This window comes from Corylus avellana, chromosome 10, assembly GCF_965113065.1.
Source record: "Corylus avellana chromosome 10, dhCorAvel1.hap1.2, whole genome shotgun sequence".
Lineage (NCBI taxonomy): Eukaryota > Viridiplantae > Streptophyta > Magnoliopsida > Fagales > Betulaceae > Corylus > Corylus avellana.
The window spans coordinates 11,321,395-11,344,776 of record NC_142499.1 but is presented as its reverse complement, the minus strand read 5'-3'; the positions used below and the strand labels follow the sequence as shown (position 1 = coordinate 11,344,776).

Below are 23,382 nucleotides of genomic sequence, written 5' to 3'. Positions count from 1 at the left end.
ATCTTGTTTTGAAACTGCAGACAGTGCTTCCCGGCCGGCATAATCAAAGGCGCAACAGAACGGTATAGGCTAGGTGTTTTTTTTTTTTTTTTTTTTTTTTCTGTTTTATTAATGTTGTTAATCATTATATAATTCATGCAAACATATATTAATACAATATAAAACATATATATAAACATATAAACATATAAATAAAATAAATTTAAAAAACATATATTTGCATCCAAATTATCATAAATAAACACATAAATAAATTTAAAACACACACACACACACGGGAGGGGTGGAAGCGCAGTATGCATATAGATGCAGGGAGTAGGGGAGAGTGATGTACATGCAATAAGATAATTTTAATCAAAGCAGTAAAACCGTTCAAGAAGGCAGTAATGACAGTTGTATAATCAAAATATAAAATGGAAGTTAAAGGCAGTTGATAAGATAAACAAAGCTTGTTATAAAGCTTAAAATCATTACAGATTTTGGATAAAGCTTACAAGAGTAAGTGATAGTGCTTACTGAAGTAAGTGACAGAGAAGACAGGAGAATATTAAGACAGGGGATGGCAAGAAAGTTTCTGAAGAAGTTAGAATACCTCTGAAAAACCTCTGGAAAACCTCTGCCTTACAATGGGGGAGGGGAGCCCGTTATATAGGCTAATTACATTGCATAAAACAAAATACAATCATGAATAAAACAGTGAAAGCAGGTGCCGCGTTAATGCGGTCAAAAGTGAACAGTAGAGGCACGTTCGGTGCCAATCTGGAACAGTGAAAGTAGTCAATCTTGAACAGTTGCTGTCGGCACTGTAGTGTCGGCAGACAAATCTTGAACAGTGAAGTGAACAGTGCGTCTGAACAATAATCCTGTACAGTGTCGTCCATGACAATGAACAGTAAAAGTGAACAGTGATTTTGCACAGTGACTTCAAATCATGATGAACAGTGATCCGTTGAAGATCTTTAGATTTTTCTTTGCTGTTGTCAGGAACAGTGATCTGAGAACCAACCGATAATGGAATGGTAGCAAATCTTTTTCTTGAGAAAATTGTGGCCGTTAAGGTCCAATTAAGAGCTGTTATGAGGCTATTCACAAGTCTTCAATCCTTGGGTAAGGATAATATTCTTGTGTGTCTTCATAGTAAGGATTTTGAAGGGGTTTCTGGGACGATGCAGATTTTTCGTCTTCGTCGTCAGAATCATCCTCAAGGGCAGCAAGGAGAGCTTTAATTTTTTCTTTCTTCTTTGAAGAAGATTTCTTCTTGGAAGAACTAGATGCAGAGGAAGGGGAAGAAACAGGGGATATTTCCTTTTCTTCTTTTGGGGAGGCGAATATACTAGGAGTAATCAAAAGTGGGGATTTAGCCGTTAGTGGCAAAGCAGGAGCCTTGGGGGCTTGAGACATTTCTTTGACAGAGGAGACAATGAGGTCAACTAGTGAGCATTTATCCCACCATTTGACAAACCATTGCCATTGGATTTTGTCTTCTGAAAGGTGAGATTGCCATTTCAGAATCCAATGAATTTTGTATTTTTTGACAAAATAAAGCATAGTTGAAAACTTAGAACCATAAGACTCAACTTTGTAGTTGTTCTTGAACATTTGGTAAGCTTCAACTAGTTGGAGAGGAAGGATGTCAAGGAGGAGGCCAAATTGGTTCCACCATTTGGAGAACCAGAGGGGAAGGATTCCGGAAAAATTCTTGTCAAAATTAACAAACCAAGAATGATCAAAGACAGAGGTTTGGTAAAGTAAGAATTTAAACCAGGCATCGACATAATCATAGTAAGTGCAAAGGATAGAAAATCCGTTAAGGGATTTTGCGACAGATGGATGGTTACCCCATTCCTTTTCAGTGATAATCCGTTTAAAATAGAAACTATGATATAGTATCTTATGGGGATTATTCCTGTCAGGAATAGCTTTGAAGGAGACAGAATCAGTTTGCTTTAAGACAGCAGAATAGAAAGCCAAATTTTTCTGAGGATGTTTAGGGATCCAATGAAAATTTGGAGGAAAATAGGAGAGGGCAATATCTCCGGTAGATTTAGAAGAAGCAGAACGATTTAGTTCAACAAAGAACAAGTTCTGGGAATAAGGGAGAGTCATATAGGCAGACGTTTTATCATACCTTATGAATGGATTTTTTGATTTGTCAGAAAAGGGATCATAGGAGGAGGCAAGTGTACTTGAGTACGACATTTGTGAATCAGGATAGAAGGGAGAAAATCTGTTGGTTATGGCAACAGAGGAAATAGGCAAAGAAGAAGCAAGAGGGGACTCTGATTTTATAGTCAGAGCCTTAGAAACAATTTTTTCTTTATCCTTTTTGCTAGCCATTTTGGCACTGCAAAAATTAATAAAGAAAATGATCAGAATCAAAATAGTTAAAATTTTGATAAAATATATGCAAAATAATGTCAAAATTATTTTTTGCAAAGCAGAAATAATAATATGTGCCATGTGCTGGGGATAGGTATGAACAAAGAATTCTGGGAAAACACAACCGTCAGGGGGGTGTTTAGGCAAGATAAAATTAGCAAAGCTTTCGTGGCTTTAGGCAAGATAAAATTAGCCAAGCTTTAGGGAAAACACAACCGTCAGGGTGGTGTTTAGGGGGTGTTTGATTACGTGTTTGGTGTGGATAGTGTGGGTCGAAGTGGAGGGTTAATTTTGCTTTGGAAGGATCAATTTAATGTTAATATTCAAAATTTTATCTGTCGTCATATTTTTGCGGTGATTGGAAGTCGGGGGCTTTGGCCAAATTGGAAATTCACTGGGTTCTACAGACACCCGATGACTACAAAGAGAAATGAATCGTGGGCTTTGCTTCGATTTCTTAAGACATTTCAACCCACCCTGTGGGTTTGTGTCGGATATTTTAATGAAATTGTGAGTCTAGCAGAGAAAAAGGAATGTCAACCCTACCTAGGGGACAAATGGAAGCATTTAAGCATGCTCTAGAGGATTGCAATCTCCATGATCTAGGTTTTCAAGGCCCAAGATTCACAAGGAATGATGGTCGGCCCGGGGAAGAAAATATATTGGAAAGATTGGATAGGGTGGTGGCTAATATGGAATGGAGTGAAGCATGGAGGGATGCGGGTGTTGATGTTCTCACCTACTAGAGTTCAGATTGATAAGTGCTAAATATTGCATATTTAGACCCCTTTATTTACATTAGTTAATCCTTTAGTTGTGTCGTTATTTAATATTTTGTGTTAGTTTTGTGTTTTTAGTATTTTGTAAGTCGTTGAAGAAAAACTACAGCTTTAAAGGGAAAAATGCGAAGTTTGGAAGAAAGCATACTTTGAGAAGACCTAGATGATGTGGTTAAGTCTAACCAAATCCAAGAAAAGGTTAAATCAGATTAAAGTTCAGATTGGATAAGATTTCGGATCGGATTCAAATTCAGATTCTGCACACGTCTTAGTATTTTGACCATAACTCTCCGGTCAAATATCGGATTGAAGTGATTCAAACGGCATTAGAAAGCTAGCTCAAAATACTACAATTTGTTGTGAAATAGAACTTTCGTAATTCGGACGGTTTCTATGTCAAAATCGCCCCGCAATTAAGAGACACAAATTTGGACGAATCCTAGTCCGATTTCAGACTTCTATTTTGACTGGGAGACAGACTTCCAAATTATCTAGGTTTAGTTGGGCTTCTAGGACTTCCCTAAGCCTATAAATAGATTTCTTTGCATTGAAGAAAAGACACAATCCTAGAGAGCAAAATTCTACCGTTTTTCTCTTTTTAGTTTAGGTTTTCTTTAGTTTAGGTTTTATTTTTATGTGGAACTAAATTCCCAACTAAGGTTGGGGATGAAGCCTCACCGATGAAGAACAACATCACTTTTATGTAAGTTTTTATTATTATGATTTTATTGGGTTTTTTATTTCAATTGTTTTACTTTTAATCAATTGTATGGATTGATTCTTGGATATCTCTTGTGATTCAAGGATACATGTGATGATTTGAGATAATTTTATATGATTGATTGCTTGGCTTTTAACTCATAAAAATTGGATATCCCTTGTGATTTGTTCTACGGATACATCTGGTGTTTCAATTGAATTTGGATTCCTTTTGTGATTTGGTCAATGAATGGATACATGGGATGATTTTGATTAATTCTTTGAAGCATAGTAAAACATATATATGATTTAATTTGTGAGAACTTCAGATTAATATTGATGAACATAAAGTATGTTGTTATGATTTGGTGAGTGTGAATTCCCAAACCTTAGTACCTTTATCCTTAGATTTACTTATTTTATTTAGTTTATGTTTATCTTTTAATTTTCAAAACTCAAAAATCAAAACCCTTTTGGAACTAGATTAGGATTTAATTAGTTTAGATATAAATTGCTCTTTCAAAAATACAATTCTCTGTGGGATCGACCTCGCACTTGCAATCCATTAAACTACAATCGATTCGTGCACTTGCGAGTTAAATAAATTTGCACATCACAGATCATCTTCCATTATTTCTCAGTATGAGCATGTTGAAGATGCTAGATGGGAAATGATGGCGACCCTTCCGGTACGAAACTGGCTGGTCCAAATGTGGAAATTTTAAAAAAGTTGTTCAAGATTCGTGGGCTGCTCGATATCCAAGCATAGATCCATGGAAGGCTTTCAAAGGCAAGCAACTAGCTAGGTTGTAAGTGAGTCATAAAGCAGTGGGTCCAAAAGCAGAAACCACCGACTGAGAAGAAGATCCAAGCACGAGTTACAAAGTTACAGACACTTCAAGAGGAGTCAGCTTCGGCATTTGAGCATACATAAAAGGCCCTGAAAGAGGAAATAAATGGCTTGTTGGAACAAGAGGAGCTCAAATCGCGACAGAGGGCCAAAGAGAATTGGTTGCGTGATGGTGATCGCAATAACAAATATTTTCACGCCTGTGCAAATCAGAGACGGCGCAGGAACCAAATTGAGCAAGTTGATAATAGTCGGGGTCAACCTTGTACATCACAGGATTCGGTGGAACGGACCTTCATAGAATTTTATCAAGATTTGTTTACATCGGCTGGCCCACATAGCATTGATGATTGCATAGCCCCTATTGAAGGCAGACTGTCAAATGATATGAAGATCTCCCTGACTGATACATACACAAAAGATGGGGTATACAAAGCACTGATGCAGATGACATTTCTTAAAGCACCAGGCCCTGATGGTTTTTCGGCAGAATTCTACCAACAACAGTGGTCGACCGTTGGTCGAGAGGTATGTACCGTTGCTCTACGTTTCCTTAATGGATCAGAGATGGATAAAAGAGTCAATGAGATGCAAACATTACCCTCATCCCAAAAAAGACCGATCCGCGGTTTGTTTATGATTTTAGACCGATCAGTCTTTGCAACGTTGTCTACAAAATCATTGCAAAGGTTCTGGCAAATCGACTCAAGCTCATTCTTCCATATGTCATATCTGCCAATCAGAGTGCTTTTATTCTGGGGGTCTAATTTTTGACAGTATAGTAGCGGTATATGAAACTCTTCATACCATGCAAACGAGACTGTGGAGTAAGGTGGGCTATATGGGGATTAAGCTAGATATGAGCAGGGCTTATGACCGCGTGGAGTGGGCTTTCTTAGAAGCGGTGATGCACAAAATGGAATTCCCGGCTAGCTGGATAAAGTTGATCATGGGATGTGTTAGTTCGGTCTCTTATGCCATACAAGTTAACAGACTGCTAGTTGGAAATATACAACCTTCTAGAGGGCTTTGGCAGGGAGATCCGCTGTCTCCATATTTGTTCTTGCTGTGTGCTGAGTCACTTAGTGCACTCTTGACTCGAGCTGAGAAGACTGGGGTATTGACTGGGGTGCCCACTTCCCAAAAAGGACCTCGATTGAGCCACTTGTTCTTTGCTGATGATAGCCTAATCTTCTGTAAGTCCAATTCGGTAGATTGGAGGCTGGTCACCAAACTCTTAGACAAATACAAAGTAGCATCGGGGCAGAAGCTTTATAAAGAGAAGACCTCCATTATTTTTAGTCGAAACACGAGTCAAGCAAAGATGCAGGAAATTACACAACTCTTAGGCCTCCAAGTCACACAGAATTATGAAAAGTACTTAGGGCTACCAACTCTTGTTAGAAAGGCCTGGACAACGGCTTTTTCCGATATAAAGGACTGGGTTTGGACCTGCCTCAACAATTGGAAAACAAAATTTCTAGCACAAGCAGGGAAGGAAATCTTAATCAAAGCTGTGGCACAGGCCATTCCAACATATTGTATGAGTGTTTTTATGCTGTCGAATGCTCTTTGCGAGGAGATTCAGAGATTGATGCAATGATTTTGGTAGGGACACAAGGAAAACACTTCTAGAATACATTGGATGAGCTGGGTAAAAATGGGTGCGTCTAAAGCCCAAGGTGGTTTGGGATTCCATGATTTGATAATTTTCAACAGAGCTCTACTAGCAAAGCAATTTTGGCACCTCTGCCAATGTCCAGATTCTTTGGCTGGGAAAATCTTAAAAGCTAAATATTACCCATCCTGCTCTATTCTGAAGGCATCTTTAGGTAACCGACTCTCTTATGTATAGCAGAGTTTTATAGCCGCCCAACCAATGCTCCAAAATGGACTTGTCTGGAGAATTGGGAATGGGGAGGACATCCATGTCTGGGGTGCTAAATGGATACCGTCAGCAACCACGTATATGGTCCAGTCACCGTAAAATGTACTTGATCGACATGCTTGTGTTTCAGAGCTTATTGACCCAGTTACGAGACAGTGAAAAGATGATCTGATTGCACAAGTTTTCCTGGAGGATGAAGCGAAGATGATTAGAAGCATGCCTATTAGTCCCCTACCAGCAAGGGATCAGCTTATCTGGCGGGGAACTAAAAATGGAGTTTTTTTTCCGTCCGTAGTGCCTATTTCCTGGAAAAGGATAATATAACCAGCAGGGAGTGTGGTACATCCAGAACGGCGGACGGTGTGGTCAGGAAAGAATGTTGGAAACTCAAGATACCAAATGCGGCCAAGCTGTTTCTTTGGAAAGCCTTGCACAATCTCCTACCCACAAGAACAAATCTGAACACCCAATGGACTTGTCCTGGACACCCGATGCCCCATTTGTGAACTTGAAGATGAGACAGTGGAACACATTCTATGGACTTGTCCAGCATCGAGTGATGTCCGGGGTAGTGGGCCAATTAGACTACAAAAATCTGGAGGTGTAAAGGGTACTTTCCAAGAAATTTTCGAGTCAATGCTGAAACGCTGTTATGCGGAAGAAGTTGAACTCTTTGTTGTGTTGGCACGGAAAATCTGGTTGAGGAGAAATTCGCTTCTACATGAAGGAAAATTTCTCCACCCTACAAGGCTCACACAGGAAACTACTACAGTGCTAGAGGATTTCCGCAGGGCTAATCGTAATGTGAACGCGAGTGGGACCAACGAGCGCGTTTCCACCATTGCAACATACCAGTCTCCACTACGCACTATGGTAAAGATTAACTGGGATGCATGGATTAATTTGACGGAAGGGCGTGTGGGGTTGGGATTTCTTGCTAGAGACTCTAATGGGAAGTTTATTGCTGCACGAAGTATGTCTTTGGGTATACAAACAGAGCTAACAACGGCTGAAGCTCTAGCAGCAATGCATGCAGAGTTCTCTTCTGCAAGGAATTAGGGCTCAACAACGTCATTTTTTAGGGTGACTCTTTGCAAGTGGTAAAGGCCATTGATTTTGAGGGACCGTGCCTTAGTAGTTATGGCCAATTCATGGAATGTATTCAAAGAGAGCTGCATGTATTAGAAAATTCTAGTTTCAAACATGCTATGAGGGATGCCAATAATGCCGCGCATGCGCTTGCAAAATTGGCCTCCACTCATGTCACTATGTTACTTGGTTGGGGGATGCCCCACCAAGTGTAGGTGATATTGTAGGGAAGGAGTAATCCCTCCTACTTGTATGATCTTTTGCAGATCTTTTGAGCTAATAAATATTCATAATTTTCCTTCAAAATATATATATATATATATATATATATATATATATATATATATATTTCGGTGAGTGAACCGTCAAAATAGTAAAAAATGCTACTGTAAATGCTCAAACCAACTAACTCACTTCAACTTTAAAATACCCACAAAATATTAAACCGTTTTAGAACAAGGCTTCAGACAGAAATAAAAACTCTTTCAGAAACGCTTCATACATTCTGCTCTCTTCGGATTTCTCTCCGTCCACATATACATTCCGGCTAGCTGTCCGGTGAATCCTAAGGAAGGAAAAGCATTTCCTCGGCGGCATGATTCAGTGGTGATCGAAGTCTTTTTGCAGAGTTTCATTGGGCTTTCCTTCTTACTTCTTACAATATCATCAGCCCCGTAAGTCCCCTTTTCCGTAATCTTTGTTCCATGATGATTGTTTTTCTTGATATTTTTAATTCCTTGTTGATGAATTGGTGGTGTTGGGTTAAGGATAATGAATTGGTTGTGTTGAAGAAATTTTCTTCACCTCCAGACCTTTCTCTCGCTTCTTTTTCTCAGAGCTCATCCTTAATGAGCTCTCTATTATGTGCTTTTAGCCAAAATTATCCTTTCTGCAATTTATAGTTTTTGTCAAATTGTCTCTCCATATTTAATGTTTTTCATTATTTTATTACTTTCCTTGTTTTTCCTCTTCATATGTGAACTTTGAAAGTCATTTTTTTTTTTTTTCTCTTTGGTGCTGAATTGAACGTTGATGTACAGGAAGCAAGTTATATGTAGCTCTAAAGGTTTTCATCAATAAGTATGAATTAAAAAGAAAATAAGCAAGTGAACATTGACAGCACATGCCACTCATGCTTACACTTGACGATTCAAAAGAAAATAAAAATGAAAAATAAAAATAAAAAGAAAACAAGAGTTAATAGGATTGAATAGATTTTGCTTCCAATCGATCGAACGTTGGGTTCATGAATTCAGATGAATTGCTTTATTGCAAAATATAACTCTTCTTGGTACGTAGTTAGTTAATTTCAACCTACTAACAATCAATAAAAAATAATATTTAATTAAATTTGAGAAATATTTGGAGAGCTTGATGTTTATTGTTTAGTGCATTAACTAGCTAAAATAACAAAAACAAATTTTTTAGCTAAACTTTAGAGAGCTCATTTGATAGGGGATTAACTACCAACCGTGGGTACTTATCATCATTCACTTTTTCATAACATGGTCCCACATGCTATGAAAAATTGGTGTCGGTTTTGACCTGTTGAAGAGCCATTATATATGCAATCATCTACGACAAAAGACAAAGAATCTGTACCTTTAAATCCTTTTCCAAGACACACCAGTAATGTAACAATATTGCTGTATGCTTTCTGCACTTTTATTTTATAATATCGTTATTAGTTTGGGTTCTTCCATGGAATATTGTTTGGCTATTTGCACCATATATAATCTCATGGCTTCCTCAGTTCCTCACATCAAAACCCACCAAAAATCATCATCAAATTCAACCAAAAAAACCCAATGTCTTCCACCGATACCAATTTCTCATAATATCGTGAGAGAAAAATGAGAAGAGAGAAGCAAGGTTTGGAGGCGGACTCTTGGAAGTGTTTGGGTTCCTCAAAATTTCAAATATTGGGTGACGTGATAATAAATATTATTATTAAGTTATAAATATTTGATTATTGAATTTTAAATTTATTAGTAATTTTTGATAGGAAACTTGCACTTGAGAGGATATTTATCACATCTCTTAAGACTTAAATGGAAGTAGGTATATATATGTGGTGAGTTATTATGGCAAGGGACCACCTCTATCTAGAGGCGTTCTTTAATCCAACGCATATATATTATTATATATATGTCCTGTATACCTCGTCGGTACACGTCCATTCCCAATATGTGGTTTACCTTTTTTTTAGGGACGTCCACTTGCTCTTTTAAAGGACCACTTTTTAAAATTTTTCCGGACTGCTAAAATAGTCAATGTTCCCTATTAACTAAAAAAATCTTTAATAATTTTTTTTTAAATATAAAAAATTATTTTTTAAAAAATAAAAAATTATTAAAACACAATAATATGAGAAAATACATGAAAGCTTTCCTCTCAAAGCTTTATAGGCTACATCTTCTCCTTTATTGTGATCTTGAAATACATGAGAGGGGCTCTCTATCTATTGAGAGGACATGAGGAATGGATTTTATTCCTTAGCAATGTAAGACAAACATAAAGATTTATTTATATAAGCTAATGACTAAAGTCTCTCCATACTTAAGTAATGTAGGACAAGCCAACATTTTTTCTAACAAAAATAAAAAACTAGGGTGTACAAATTTAAAATTTTTTCCTTTTTTTTTAAAGAAATATATATATATATATTCAAATTTATTGGTTTACTTTTGTCTAATTGAAAAATATTTAAGGTTATTTTTGTCTTCTTACTGAAAGGTATATTGTTAATTTTTTGATAGTTTAGCAGGAACGTTATCCTAATTAAAAGTCTGAGAGAATATTGTTAAATTTTGAATGGTAGTTTGAATGGTACATAGACTTTTTTTTTTTTTTTTTTTTTTTTTTTTTTTTTTTGGACCAGTTATATTTAAGACCACCACCGTATATTTATTGATTTCTGCAGAGAGATTCATCAATTTTTTTTTTTTTTTTTTTTTTTTTTTAAGTCATGTTAAGGAGTGTGGCTTTTAAAACTAAGTACACTACGGTTGAACCAAAATTTAATAATAATTTTAACAATGAATTTTTAAAATGGATAGAAATTTTCTCTAAATCATTTTGAAAGAAATATCTTTGAACCTATTTAAAATAATGCCAAGTGCCTATACACAATTAAAAGACACATTAAATTTTTAATGTCATTAATATCAGTTTACTAACTTAGACTAAATTTAATGTACCTTTTAAATATTTATAGACACTTGTCCCCAATGAGTATCTCAGTCGGCTTGATACTACGCCTTATGAAGCAGAGGTCATTAGTTCGAATCTCTCATCTCCCTCTTATATGAACATATCAAAAAAAATAAAAAACGACTCGGAGGATATTTCCTTTAAATTAGAGTTTGGAGAAAATTTCTGTCATTAGAAATTAAAAATGAAAATGTGGGAGTGACAGTTGAAAAGTATGTGCAGCAGATGTTACATGTTGTGATAAGGCCAGGTTAGTTAAGTTAAAAAGAAAAATAAAATAAAAAAGGAAAAGAAAAAGCCAGCTAATTAAGGTGATGTTTGGTTGGCATTTGGAAACTCATCAGCAATTGGGTTATGATTTTGAGGAGTATATACGATTAAGGATGGTTTGGTGGTGGTGGGAAGAGAATGCTTGCCTGGTTCTCTCAATCATCAAACGTATGCAAAAGGCGTGCGGAAATGATCGATGCTCCACTTCTTGGTGGTGGTGATTGGTGAAGTCAGTTTTGCCTTTTGATTCCCAGATTTAAGAGAGCCGGCCTCCTCGTTTTTTATTATTTAAGATTTTCTTTGTAAATTTCTTGGCATCTCTAGCATTTTCCATATTTAACTTTAATCATTGAAGCTAATTAATGCCATTGAAGGAATAACGAATTGCTAAAAGGAATAAAACTCTTTTTTTAAAAAAAAATAATAATAAAATTATTGATGATGCTTTATATTCTTTCATACCTAGAAGAAATTTATGTAGAATGTGTTTGGCATTACGCTTTTAAAAAATTGTGATTTGAAAACATAAAAAATTTGCGTTTTCTTCGTATGTAAAAATGTTTTTTTGAAAATGCACAATTTTAAAGACCAAATTACAATTTTGCTAAACGTTTTAAGTGCGTTTTTAAAAATCATATTTTTAAATTACACATTTTAAAATCGCTATTTTTAATCACACTTTTGAAAATCGTAACCATAAACGAACCCTTAGTTTTCAGGATCTATGTCTTAATGGTTATTGTTGGGACAATTACGGATTGTAAGTACCAAGATCACGTAGGGTTAACAAAACAGGTTGGTGGGTCGGGTTCTGATCAACCTGCAATTCCGATAAGGGTAAACTCGAATATGACCCGTTTAGCTAAACGGGTCAAACCCTTAAACTTGAACACAACCTGCTAATGACCCGACACTACCGGCTTGACTCGTTTAATAAACATGTTACAAATGGGTTGACCTATTATATCATTTAAACCAAAATGCAACATGTGTGTAGCTCTGATGTTTAAGTTAGCAATATATTTTTAGAAGAAGGAATATGGGTCGAATGTAATGAACATATAAGTAAGAATTTTGTGGAGGGCAAAAATTTTCTATTGGAGCTCTCCTTATATAGTATTTTCTCTTCGCTGTTAGAATTATGACTGACTTAAGAATCAGAGTTATGGCACCTTGTATCTAATATTCTAGCCCCCTGAGTAATGAGAATCTGGGCTTGAATATAGGGATCCCTCGATTTCCTAAGATTTTGAAATTATCTGCTTTTCTTGTGGGTTATATCATATTAGAAAAACTTTTCAGCTTTTCCTGTGGGTTATATCATATACCATGAAAACAATTGAAACACATGATGTTGTGACATGCCAAAAAGTGCTTTAACCCAAAGATTTTTATGCTTTTGACATCATGGGTCATTATATAATCATCCTTTGAATCATAAATATTGTATGGATTTTGAACGAATGATTAGTTTCTTTTGCTTTGATAGCTCCATCCACGTGTTGAAGATGCTATCAATGGGAATGATGGTAACAGCTGGATATATATATATATCCAGCTGTTACCATCTATATGTCAAAAGAGAAGGAGAAATTATAAAGAACAAAAAACGTATGGATAAATGTTAGGAGTACTAAATCTTTTACTAATATATGATTGTCAAACTAATGTGTAGCTTATTTATTGAAAAAACACAAAGCAATTAATTAAGAGAAATGTAACGAGTACCAATGAATGAGTTACACAACAATTTAGTAAGTCTTTGTTAATAAAAGATTTAATACCCTTAACATTTTTCAAAAGTAAAACTTAAGAACTGGTTGAATTGTCTAAGAAAAAGAAAGCTATAAAGTGCAAATGAGTTGAGGGGAACTCATTTGCAACTAGTAAAAAGCATGATGTTGTTATGCTTGGGGGATTTTGGCCAAAACATATTGAAAGTGCAGGTAGAGATTTGTAAGAAGGTAACTTTAATTTCGCCACACAATTAAGGAGTTATGGTTTTAGAAAGAGAAATTAAAGAGAAAAGAGAGGATCATTAAGTGGATCCAACTTTGTGCTGTCCTTTTCAAGAAAACCCTATCCAACTTATTGGTTTTATAAATATCAGCCTTAATGTTTTTTGATCTTCTCATGTTGGGAGAACTGTATGGTGTCCATTAACGTATACTAATGGATATGATTATATAATTACTCTTACACTTCCTATATATATTTGGTGGCACAGATAGCTAAGAAGAGAGATTGCTGGCAATGGAAGGTGATATGAATGAGAAGCTTGTAATTAGAGAAGAAGAAGCGGAAGAAAGTAATTGTCATGAGAAAGTAGTGTCGTTGAAGGGGAAGGTGTGGAGGGAGACGAAGAAGATATGGGTGGTGGCGGGACCGGCTATGTTCACCAGATTCTCCACGTTTGGGATAAATGTCATCACTCAAGCCTTTGTTGGACACATTGGCGCTACACAACTAGCTGCCTACTCTCTCGTATACACCGTGCTTCTCAGGTTTGCAAACGGCATCCTGGTATGTACTCTCTCTCACCTTTCAAGCTTTCATTTTTTTTTTTTTTAATATCTTTTATAATTTTTTATAAAGGGTATTTTTATCATTTGGAGGAGACCTTGACAATTTTTGGTAGATAGAGATGGACATTGACAAATATGGGGTATATGTGTAGCTCATGCAAAGTAAGAGAGGGGTCATTAATTACAATTAATAATGCAATAGTTGTGACTCCATCCGTTCATGGTGCATGGGTCACCTACAATACTATTGGATCTTAGGCTAAGCATAAAAGTAAATCTCTTTCACTATCGGGACTAACTCATATAGTAGTAAACCCATGATAGTTATTCCACACCTTCCAATGTACCATGTCATACGATGTATGCATATTGTATTTACATACTCATATTTCTCATCATTTTGTTATTCATCAATCATTTTCACTAAACAGTGTTCACACTATTGTAAAATTTGTTTCATGAGTTGTAAAGCATACACTTTTGATACATAAAATAATCATGGTATAAAAGAATTTAAATAATAAATATCCATGTGAGTTTTACTTACTTTGCTTGTGCGTTTCCCCCAGGCAATTCTGCAAAGAGTTACCCACCTCAAAATCTGTGAAATGATCTAATATCAGTTTCCAATTTAGACAAAAATATCCTTAATTCTATAATAGGGTCAAAATGGTCATTATGCCTAACCATCGAATGTTTGGTTATCCTACCAGTTGTTTGACCTCGATCGTTCAGTAATCATACAAATAATTCTTCCAGCTTGGTCTTGAACTCATTCAGCTCTGCTAGTACCATCCATAGGGCGCCTTCGATATAGGCACGGTACCCAGAATAAACTCGATTTTGAATTCAAATTTTCACTTCAGAGGCAATCTTGAAAATTATGTGCAGAAGATATTTGGAAAATCTTGCACTGACCTCATCCTCTCCCCATGGCTTTAGTGTCACTTGCTTCCAAGCACAATCGATGCTTGCATAGTGCTTAGCTAGCCAATCCATTCCCAAGATGATGTCGAATCCATGCATAGTGAACACCATTAAGTTTGTAGGAAAAATCCTCCCTCCAATACTCACAGGGCATCCACTTGCCTCTCGCTTACAAACTACTGTTCTTTGTAAGAAATTCCATTTAAAGTATGTCCCTTATGTCACATATATTGTAATTATAAAATATATGTAATTACGGTGTTCAGTAATTTATTCCAATTAAAGCTTATTGTGTAAATCAAATATTCTGAATTAAATTACTGATTTAATTCTTATGGAACAAGTATTTGATTTCAATCAAATATTCTGAATTAAATCACTGATTTAATTCTTGTGGAACAAATATTTGATTTAATTAAAGATATTATTTTTGTGGAATCAATTAGCTGTATTGATTTGATTTTTATTCCTTGATGGGAGGAATAATTAAGGTAACAGCTCTAATTGAGGGTCCCTTGACCTACCTATAAATAAGACCTGTGTATTCCATCAATTGGCACTCACTGGTAGACATAGGTCAGAAGAACCTCTCAATAATTTTGTTTTCTAGTTTGGTTGCTGTGAAGTTGTTCTTCAAGTTGCTTGAGCAAAGCAATGGCCGGAGGTACATATATATTAAATTATTTCCGCTGCTAGTTTTATTGTTAATTAGCATTTAATATATATAGAATTTCTTACATGTGGTATCAAAGCCTTCTCTAGGCCATATTTGCTCAGTCTAATTTTTGGGATATGCCTGCTGTAAAATTTTATTTTTGTTTCAATAATATTTATTTTGTTTATTTGATTATTGAAACAAAATATGGTGAAGAGCATGAATCTTAGTACACGGCTACGTGCCGTTTAAGTGTTCGAATAACACAGCAACTCAGCAAGGGTCTCTTTGAGCACTGCGTTTACAGACAGCTCAAGACCTAACGTAGTGTGCATCTGGTTCGCCCATGACGGTTTGTTGATGCCCATGACGGTTCAGTGTGCATCTGGTTCGTCCGGCTCAGAAACCATCGTGCCGTTTGGCAGTTCCGGTGGGTGTCTAGCCGTATAAGGATTGCCGCTTGTCGGCATCGATCACGGAAAAAAAGGGCCTACATGAGGCTGAGCGGCAGCCCGCTGCCACGCATAAGGTTGAACGAAGGCAACTGCTGCCGCTGCCACTGCTAGCGGCATTTTTGGCCGCATGTAGAGAGCAGCAGCCATCACGGTCGCCTATGAGGACAGCAGCGGCAGGCTGTATGTGGTTGCCTATGAGCTGGTTGGGCGGCAGCCCCTTGCCGTTAACAGTGGTCATTTGGCCGTTTGAACGTCGGTCTTCCCTCCACCTGCAGCGGCTTTGGCTGCATAAAGTGAGCAGCCCGCCCTTGCCGTTAACAGCTGTCGGCTGGCCGGAGTGCCGGCCCTTGGTGGCCGGGGCATGAGGAAAGGGTGGCGGCGGCAGCATATGGGGAAGAGGAAGGGCGGCAGCTAGGGATTGGGATTTTTCTGGGTTGGAACTTAAGGTTTTCGGGTAGGGTTTTTTAACCCATTAGGAACCGGGTCAAGTGGTTTTTTGGGCCACTGGGTATGGGTTTATCTAACCCAAGCCCAATTCAGTTAAAAAATAAAAATAAATAAATAAATAAATTGGTTTATTAAGTGGGCTAACTCGATTGGGCCAACCCAATACAGAAACCAAAGGCTAGCCCAATAAGGAAGCCCAACCCGATAACCCATTCAGTTAAAAAAAAAAAAAACACAGGTTTTTTTGGGCTCATATGGGATTAGAACTTGGGCTCTCAAGGTTAAAGGGGCCTCAAACATTTTTCCATTAGGCCATGTATAATATGCTTTTATGTTGCAATTTAATATATGTTATGATTTAAATTGTTTACCATTGAAATTATTGTTTCTTTAATGCATGAACTTAAGGATATATTTATTCTTTTAATTGTTTAAATATAAATTGTTTGATGCCTGAACCTGAGAATAATTAATTAAGCCACATATGTTGGTAAATGTTTATGGTACTATCCAAAATTGTAATCGGAAAGCTCTGGCAAGGCAAGTCTTGGGACTTAAGTGTGCCGTTGTGCGCCCCCTCACTTACCTGGGACACTGTCCGGTTCTACTTTGGAAAAATACTATTTACCCATTAACATGTTGGTTTTGTCTTTTATTCTTGGGAACTTTAGTTTTGGCATCTATACAGTTATTGGATGTTAATGAAGTAGTGATTATCATAATAATTTTGGGAGAGCCACAGCATCCTGATTTTATAATGATAATTGAATCAAGATCATATATGTGAACTTCATAAGGAAAATTAACATCCTGTTGTAATTAATTCATAAATTTAATTACTAATCCTCACAGGGACGTTATTATTTTTATGATTTAATTAGAATAAGATAATAAATTTAACTTTAAAAATAAAATTTCTCTTAGGCCCACAGGTACGGAGAATTTTATTTATTAATGTTAAATTTATTAGTCCTATTAAAGAGTAAATTTCATGCGTGATGCAACCTTTGCCCACAGGTAAGTTGAAATTTACTATTAAATTAGCATTGGTTAATTTAAATAAATTCGATGTTAATGAAGTCGTAATTGTCATAATAATTTTTGGGAGAGCCACAGCATCCCGATTTTATAATGATAATTGCATCAAGATTATATATATGAACTTCATAAAGAAAATTAACATCGTGTTGTAATTAATTCATAAATTTAATTTGCCAATCCCCACAGGGACGTTTTTATTTTTATGAGTTAATTAGAATAAGATAGTAAATTTAACATTGAAAATAAAATTTCTCTTAGGCCCACAGGTACGGAAAATTTTATTTATTAATGCTAAATTTATTAGTCTTATTAATAAAGAGTAAATTTCATGCGTGATGCACCTTTGCCCACAGGTAGGTTGAAATTTACTATTAAATTAACATTGGTTAATTTAAATAAGGTTATTTCATAGCATTAAAGTATATAATTTTTCTTGGTTACTAGATGTATTCCTACTGCTTTAATTATTAGTATTTTATGTTCCAATAATTCCTAGTAGTAATTTTTCCTAACTGAAAAGAAAAATGTGTTTTTCACTTTGGGGTGTTTGGAGACTGAATTGGCATTTCGTGTGGACGAATCACCTTCTGCCACGGAATCAAGTACGCCACATGAGATTATTAAACATGAACGATTGTAATGATTTAAATCGCTTAAGTTTCAACGTTCATGAAATCTCATATCAAGGAAAGCATTAGGGTTTTATTCCTTAGTGTTTTAGGGCCAAAGAAAGGTCATTGAGGAACATTTAGTGAGTTCCAATAAGGCTTTGGCCTGCATCCTAATAGAAAAGCTTTAAAGTAAAACATTTTACAGTTTCAAAATGTGTTTGAGCACATTATGGAAATGAAGGACATAACAGCTCATTATAAAGTCCCTAAAGGTTGAGTTTTTGAGTCATTATGGTCAATTTTATTCTCTCATCTAAATATGATATTTTTTTCAAATATCTTGTGGCACACATAAGGATAACTGATCAATTAAGGAAGTTCTGATCATGTGTATTCAAGAAGATGAGAGATTAAGACATGAGAATCCAGAAAGTTATTCATGTTAAGGGAAAGACCTTTATAGGCAATCATGTCCAATAGTTGATGAATGAAAACAAGGTGCCAACAAAGTGTTATGGCAATTAAGATAGTTGTTTCTCTCACACTAAGGAAAATTATGGGCATATAAAGAATGATTGCATAAAGTATCATAAATGACTTGAAATAAAGGTAATCTCATACACCTAGTGTGTTATGAATCTCTTTTATTGACTCTCCTAAGGACTATGTGGATTGAATTTGGTTTAGCGATCCACGTTGTCAACATAATGCAGGGTTTTCTAAATAATATTTGTTTACAATTAGAGGTTGTTGGGATCTATAGATTAATTTTAAAAATTCAATTATGTCATTTTGACCTTAATAATGTTTTTTTATATTCCACAATTCTTTTAGAAATTTAATTTCTATTTTAGTTTGTTAAAATCAAGTTTGAATATTGTTAAAATTTTTGGGTGGAATATTAAATTAATGGTCTATTTAAAATTGATCTAGATCCCAATTTTTGGGAAAATTAATCCCTGCATATAAATGTTGACATAAAGCAGAGTCTTATGAATGAGAAAATCCTCTATGTTATGGCATTGGAGATTGGAATATATCTCTATAAAGAATAAAAAGGTCGATAAATGATAGAGTTTTTACGACTCTTGAAATTTACTACCTTTGGTATTTATGTGGACTGCATTAAGGAAAAGCAGACCAACTATACCACTGAAGGTGCCAACAAAAGTATTTTTGAAATTCTTGAGATCATGTACAAGTGTAACATTTTTCATACTTCTTGCCTAAATGGTTAGAGATATCCTATCTCTTTCGGTAATAACCATATAAGGTTTATGTATCTCTATCTTCTAAATCATAAGGTTGGGGCATTAAATGCTTTCAGTACCTATAAGGTGGAAGTAGAGAAACAAAACAAAAGAAAATCAAGATCGTAAGATCTGATAGAGGCAGATAGTATTATGGTAGGTACACGAAAAGGGGACATGAAAGGTAATGTTCTATTCTCCTAATGGAGTGAAGCCTTGAAAACCGCTGTGTATACATTTAACTCGATTCCAATCAGAGTTGTCCATAAGACACCTAAATTAAGGAATGAATGGAACCAAGTTCAAATTGTTTACACATATGGGGTTGTCTTGCTATAGTGAGGATTTATAATCCACACCTAATGTAATTAGCTTCAAGGACAACTAGCGAAATTTTATAGGTTATACAGTAACCAAGGAGTTTAGGCTTTACTGTTCTTCATTTAGTCCTAGAATTGTTGAGTCTAATATTCAAAATTTATAGAGGACGCTGAACTTAGTGGGAGTGCTTATTCTCAAGGGATTGAATTAGAGGAAGCACAAGAGTTGACTGAAGCCCCTTCACATGAAGGGTGTTTGACTGTGCTTAAGAAAAATCAAATTGATTATCTTCAAGCACAATCGGTTTCAGAACAGTCAACTCATAAGAAACAAGTTCAGAATGAACCTACTCAGACTTTGTCAAAAGTAAATGAAGTAGGATTAAGAAGATTTTCTAGAATAAGGCGACCAACAATCTGTAGTGATTATGTTGTACGCTTTCAGGAGTATGATTTTTATGTCGGACCTAAGGACGATCAAAAATTTGCTTTCACATCCTTTTGGGTGGAGATAACTTCACATTGTGTTTCAATGCCATGAAGGAGGAGATGAAATCTTTGGCTAAAATTCAAGTCTGCAATTTTGTTGACTTACCAAAGGGAGTTGTAGCCATAGGCTGCAAATGGGTTTATAAAACCTAAAAGGATGCTTCCAGGTAATGTTGAACGATATAAAGTTAGACTTGTAGCCAATGATCTTACTCAAAAGGAAGGCATTGATTATCATGGTATGAGTAGCTCATTTTGTTTTAGAGCTATATCAAAAGGATGTGAAAAACAATTTTCCTGAATAAGGATCTTAAGGAGGAGGTGTACATAAGACAACTTAAGGGGTTTTATTAATAACAGTCAGAAAGCTTGCAAATTAAGGATATCTATTAATGGACTAAGATAGGCCTCTCACTAGTGGTGTATAATACAAGGTTGTTACCTTACATGGGTTTATTGAGAACCTTGTTAATCATTGAATATACCTTAAGGTCAGTGGGAGTAAAGTTATATTTCTTTTAGTCCTGTATATAGATAATATTTTGCTTGCAAGCACTAACTTAGGTTTGCTACATAAAGTTCTTCTTACTAAAGTGTTTTTGGGAGAGATTCAGAATGAAGAACTATGAATCTTCAGTAGCACCTATTATTAAAGGGGATAATGTCCCAAATGTATTGGAACAAAGGCAGAAGAAAAAAATATTCCATATGTATCAACGGGTCTACATTAGACCCGACATTGAAATAGCCGTTGGACTATTGGGTCAATATAGTATTATGGAATATGCAATGAACCAAGAACTACAGTTTAACCTAAAGATACACTTACCATTTGGTGGTGTTTATTCAGGTTTGATTTTTGCCAAATGTGTAGATAGTAGAGAATCAACTTCAGTATATATGTACTGAAGATGCAGTAAGCAGACTATAGTTGCTACATCTACCATGAAAGCAAAAGTCATTACATGCTGTGAATTAATTACACAGGCATTATGGTTGAGACATTTTTGTTAAGGTCTCAAAATTGTTGATTTTATAGTTAGACCCATAAAGATCTTCTGAGTTAATTCTACTATAGTTATTTTTCTAAGAATAAACTGAGTAGAAGCAGAAGTATGTATATCGACATAAAGTATCACTATGAAAGAGAACATTAAGTGACAATAAGTGTCTATTAAGCATATAAGTGTTGAATTAATGATTACGGATCCCATGACTAAAGGTTTACCGATAAAGAAAGTATAAAGTCATGTGGAATATATGAGATTCATTAATTCATTTGTGCTTAGTTTCTCTTTAATTGGTCTATAAACATAAAGGTTATGTTATAAAGATTTTTGTGCACACATATATTATTCTTATCCGTGGGGATAAAATTAAAGTTGGACCCGAATGAGTTATAGGAAGTTCATTCATAAATTACATTATCCATAAAGTACTCATTTAGGGAGATATTGCACATCGTGATACATGGAAGGGACGGCTTATCATATAAAAGCTTTACCGCCATGATTCGTGTGTAGTATTCCTTGAGCGAGTGGGAGGATTCCATGAAAGGTTGGAATAAATAAAGTATTGGCCATATCATATAACTGAACACCATAAGGAATTTATGTATCATAAGGGCCAAGTGGGAGAATGTAAGAAATTTCATTTAAAGTATGTCCCTTATGTCACATATATTGTAATTATAAAATATATGTAATTACGGTGTTCAGTAATTTATTCCAATTAAAGCTTATTGTGTAAATCAAATATTCTAAATTAAATTACTGATTTAATTCTTGTGGAACAAGTATTTGATTTCAATCAAATATTCTGAATTAAATCACTGATTTAATTCTTGTGGAACAAGTATTTGATTTAATTAAAGATATTATTTTTGTGGAATCAATTAGTTGTATTGATTTGATTTTTATTCATTGATGAGAGGAATAATTAAGGTAACAGCTTTAATTGAGGGTCCATGACCTACCTATAAATAAGGCCTATGTATTCCATTAATTGGCACTCACTGGTAGGCATAGGTCAGAAGAATCTCTCAATAATTTTGTTTTCTAGTTTGGTTACTGTGAAGTTGTTCTTCAAGTTGCTTGAGCAAAGCAATGGCCGAAGGTACATATATATTAAATTATTTCCGCTGTTAGTTTTATTGTTAATTAGCATTTAATATATATAGAATTTCTTACATTCTTCCCATTGGAGTGGTTACAGCAAAACTAACCTTTGGGCATGCTACCGCTAGTCTACATAACTTAGCAAAGACGGTAGACATGAAAGAATTGGTAGCCCTTGAATCAAATAAAACGGATGCTTTAAATCCAAGAACAGGAATGGTATCTCCACATCTTATTCTTCTTTAAGCTTCCTTGGAAAGAGCAAAAAATCCGAGCTAACGCCAATGGTTTTTGTGCCTTCCCATGTTGTGGTACTGATACCTTAGTTGTGCAAACTTGCTAAAGTGACGAGCTTGGCCATGCTGATCGCATACTCCCAAGCCAACTCTACAAGCTCGAAGCTCCCCAATGAACCTTATTGCAATGCCAGCATGGAGCCGATGCTTGATTCTTTTAATATTGCTATTGTTGACACCGAGGGACGATTGGAGCATGTCTGATGTAAGACGATATTCACCTATATTTTTGCTAAAAACAAAAATAAGGAAAAAATAAAAAATAATACCGGAGCAACGCCACTTGATCGAAATTTTATCCGTTCTCCGACAATAAAAGTAGAAAAGAAAAGATTATCACGATTCTCGCTGATTGTTAATTTTATATTAGGATTTTATTTCATTTTATTAGGATTTTATTTCCTTTTGTTAATATGGTTAGATTTGCTTTAATTATTTTCATTTTTTTATTAGGATTAGGTTTACTATTACTACTAGGATTATGTTTACTTTCTTTATAAGTTTTTCTCTTTTATAAATAGGCTAACTTATTATGTAAAAATCATCAATTGAATCATTATCGAGTTAGAGAATTTTCTTTCAAATACTCTATATCTTTCTTTTAGCCTCTTACAACAATATTTTTCCTAGATCCAATCCTTCCAGATGAGGTACCAGGGATGAAGGTTTACTTCCTATGTTCTGCAAATGTCACAATATTTTCCTTCGAACTTTAGTCGTAGACAGAAGCACAATCCACTAACTGGGAGAAGTTCTAAATGTCAAAGCATGCCATCATCGTCCTGATTAATGGGTGTAGACCCCTTTCGAACTTCTTGGCCTTCTTTTGCTAATCAAGAATTTAAGGTTGATGAGGAATTATTCAAGAAAAAGCCAAAGAAACATGAAACTCTTCTTCTGTTTTTGGTGAAACTCAATACTAGAAATTCAAGGACCCTCTATTTTCTTCCTTGTATTTCTTGTTGCAAAATAATTGAGATGAGCAAACGTTTCACCATAAAAATTAATCAACCCTCTCTCTCTCTCTTCTTTTTTTTTGTTATATATGTTTTTGGATATCTTTATCATTATATGTTTATTGA

General features: G+C 35.3%; 1 protein-coding gene across 3 annotated transcripts in view; it reads left to right on the top strand.

The window, feature by feature from the left end:
• Positions 1-8,146: 8,146 nt before the first annotated feature.
• Positions 8,147-23,382, top strand: part of LOC132161710 (protein DETOXIFICATION 21) — a 32,990-nt gene continuing 17,754 nt past the window's right edge. Inside the window, exons 1-2 of one of the 3 annotated variants that reach the window (XM_059571887.2) lie at positions 8,147-8,358; positions 13,395-13,690. In XM_059571887.2, the coding sequence (XP_059427870.2) occupies positions 13,421-13,690 (270 nt within the window). In that variant the 5' untranslated portion in view covers positions 8,147-8,358; positions 13,395-13,420. Of the gene's footprint in view, positions 8,359-13,063; positions 13,132-13,394; positions 13,691-23,382 lie in introns of those variants that run through there. The other 2 variants (XM_088511202.1, XM_088511203.1) reach the window with 2 other exon arrangements.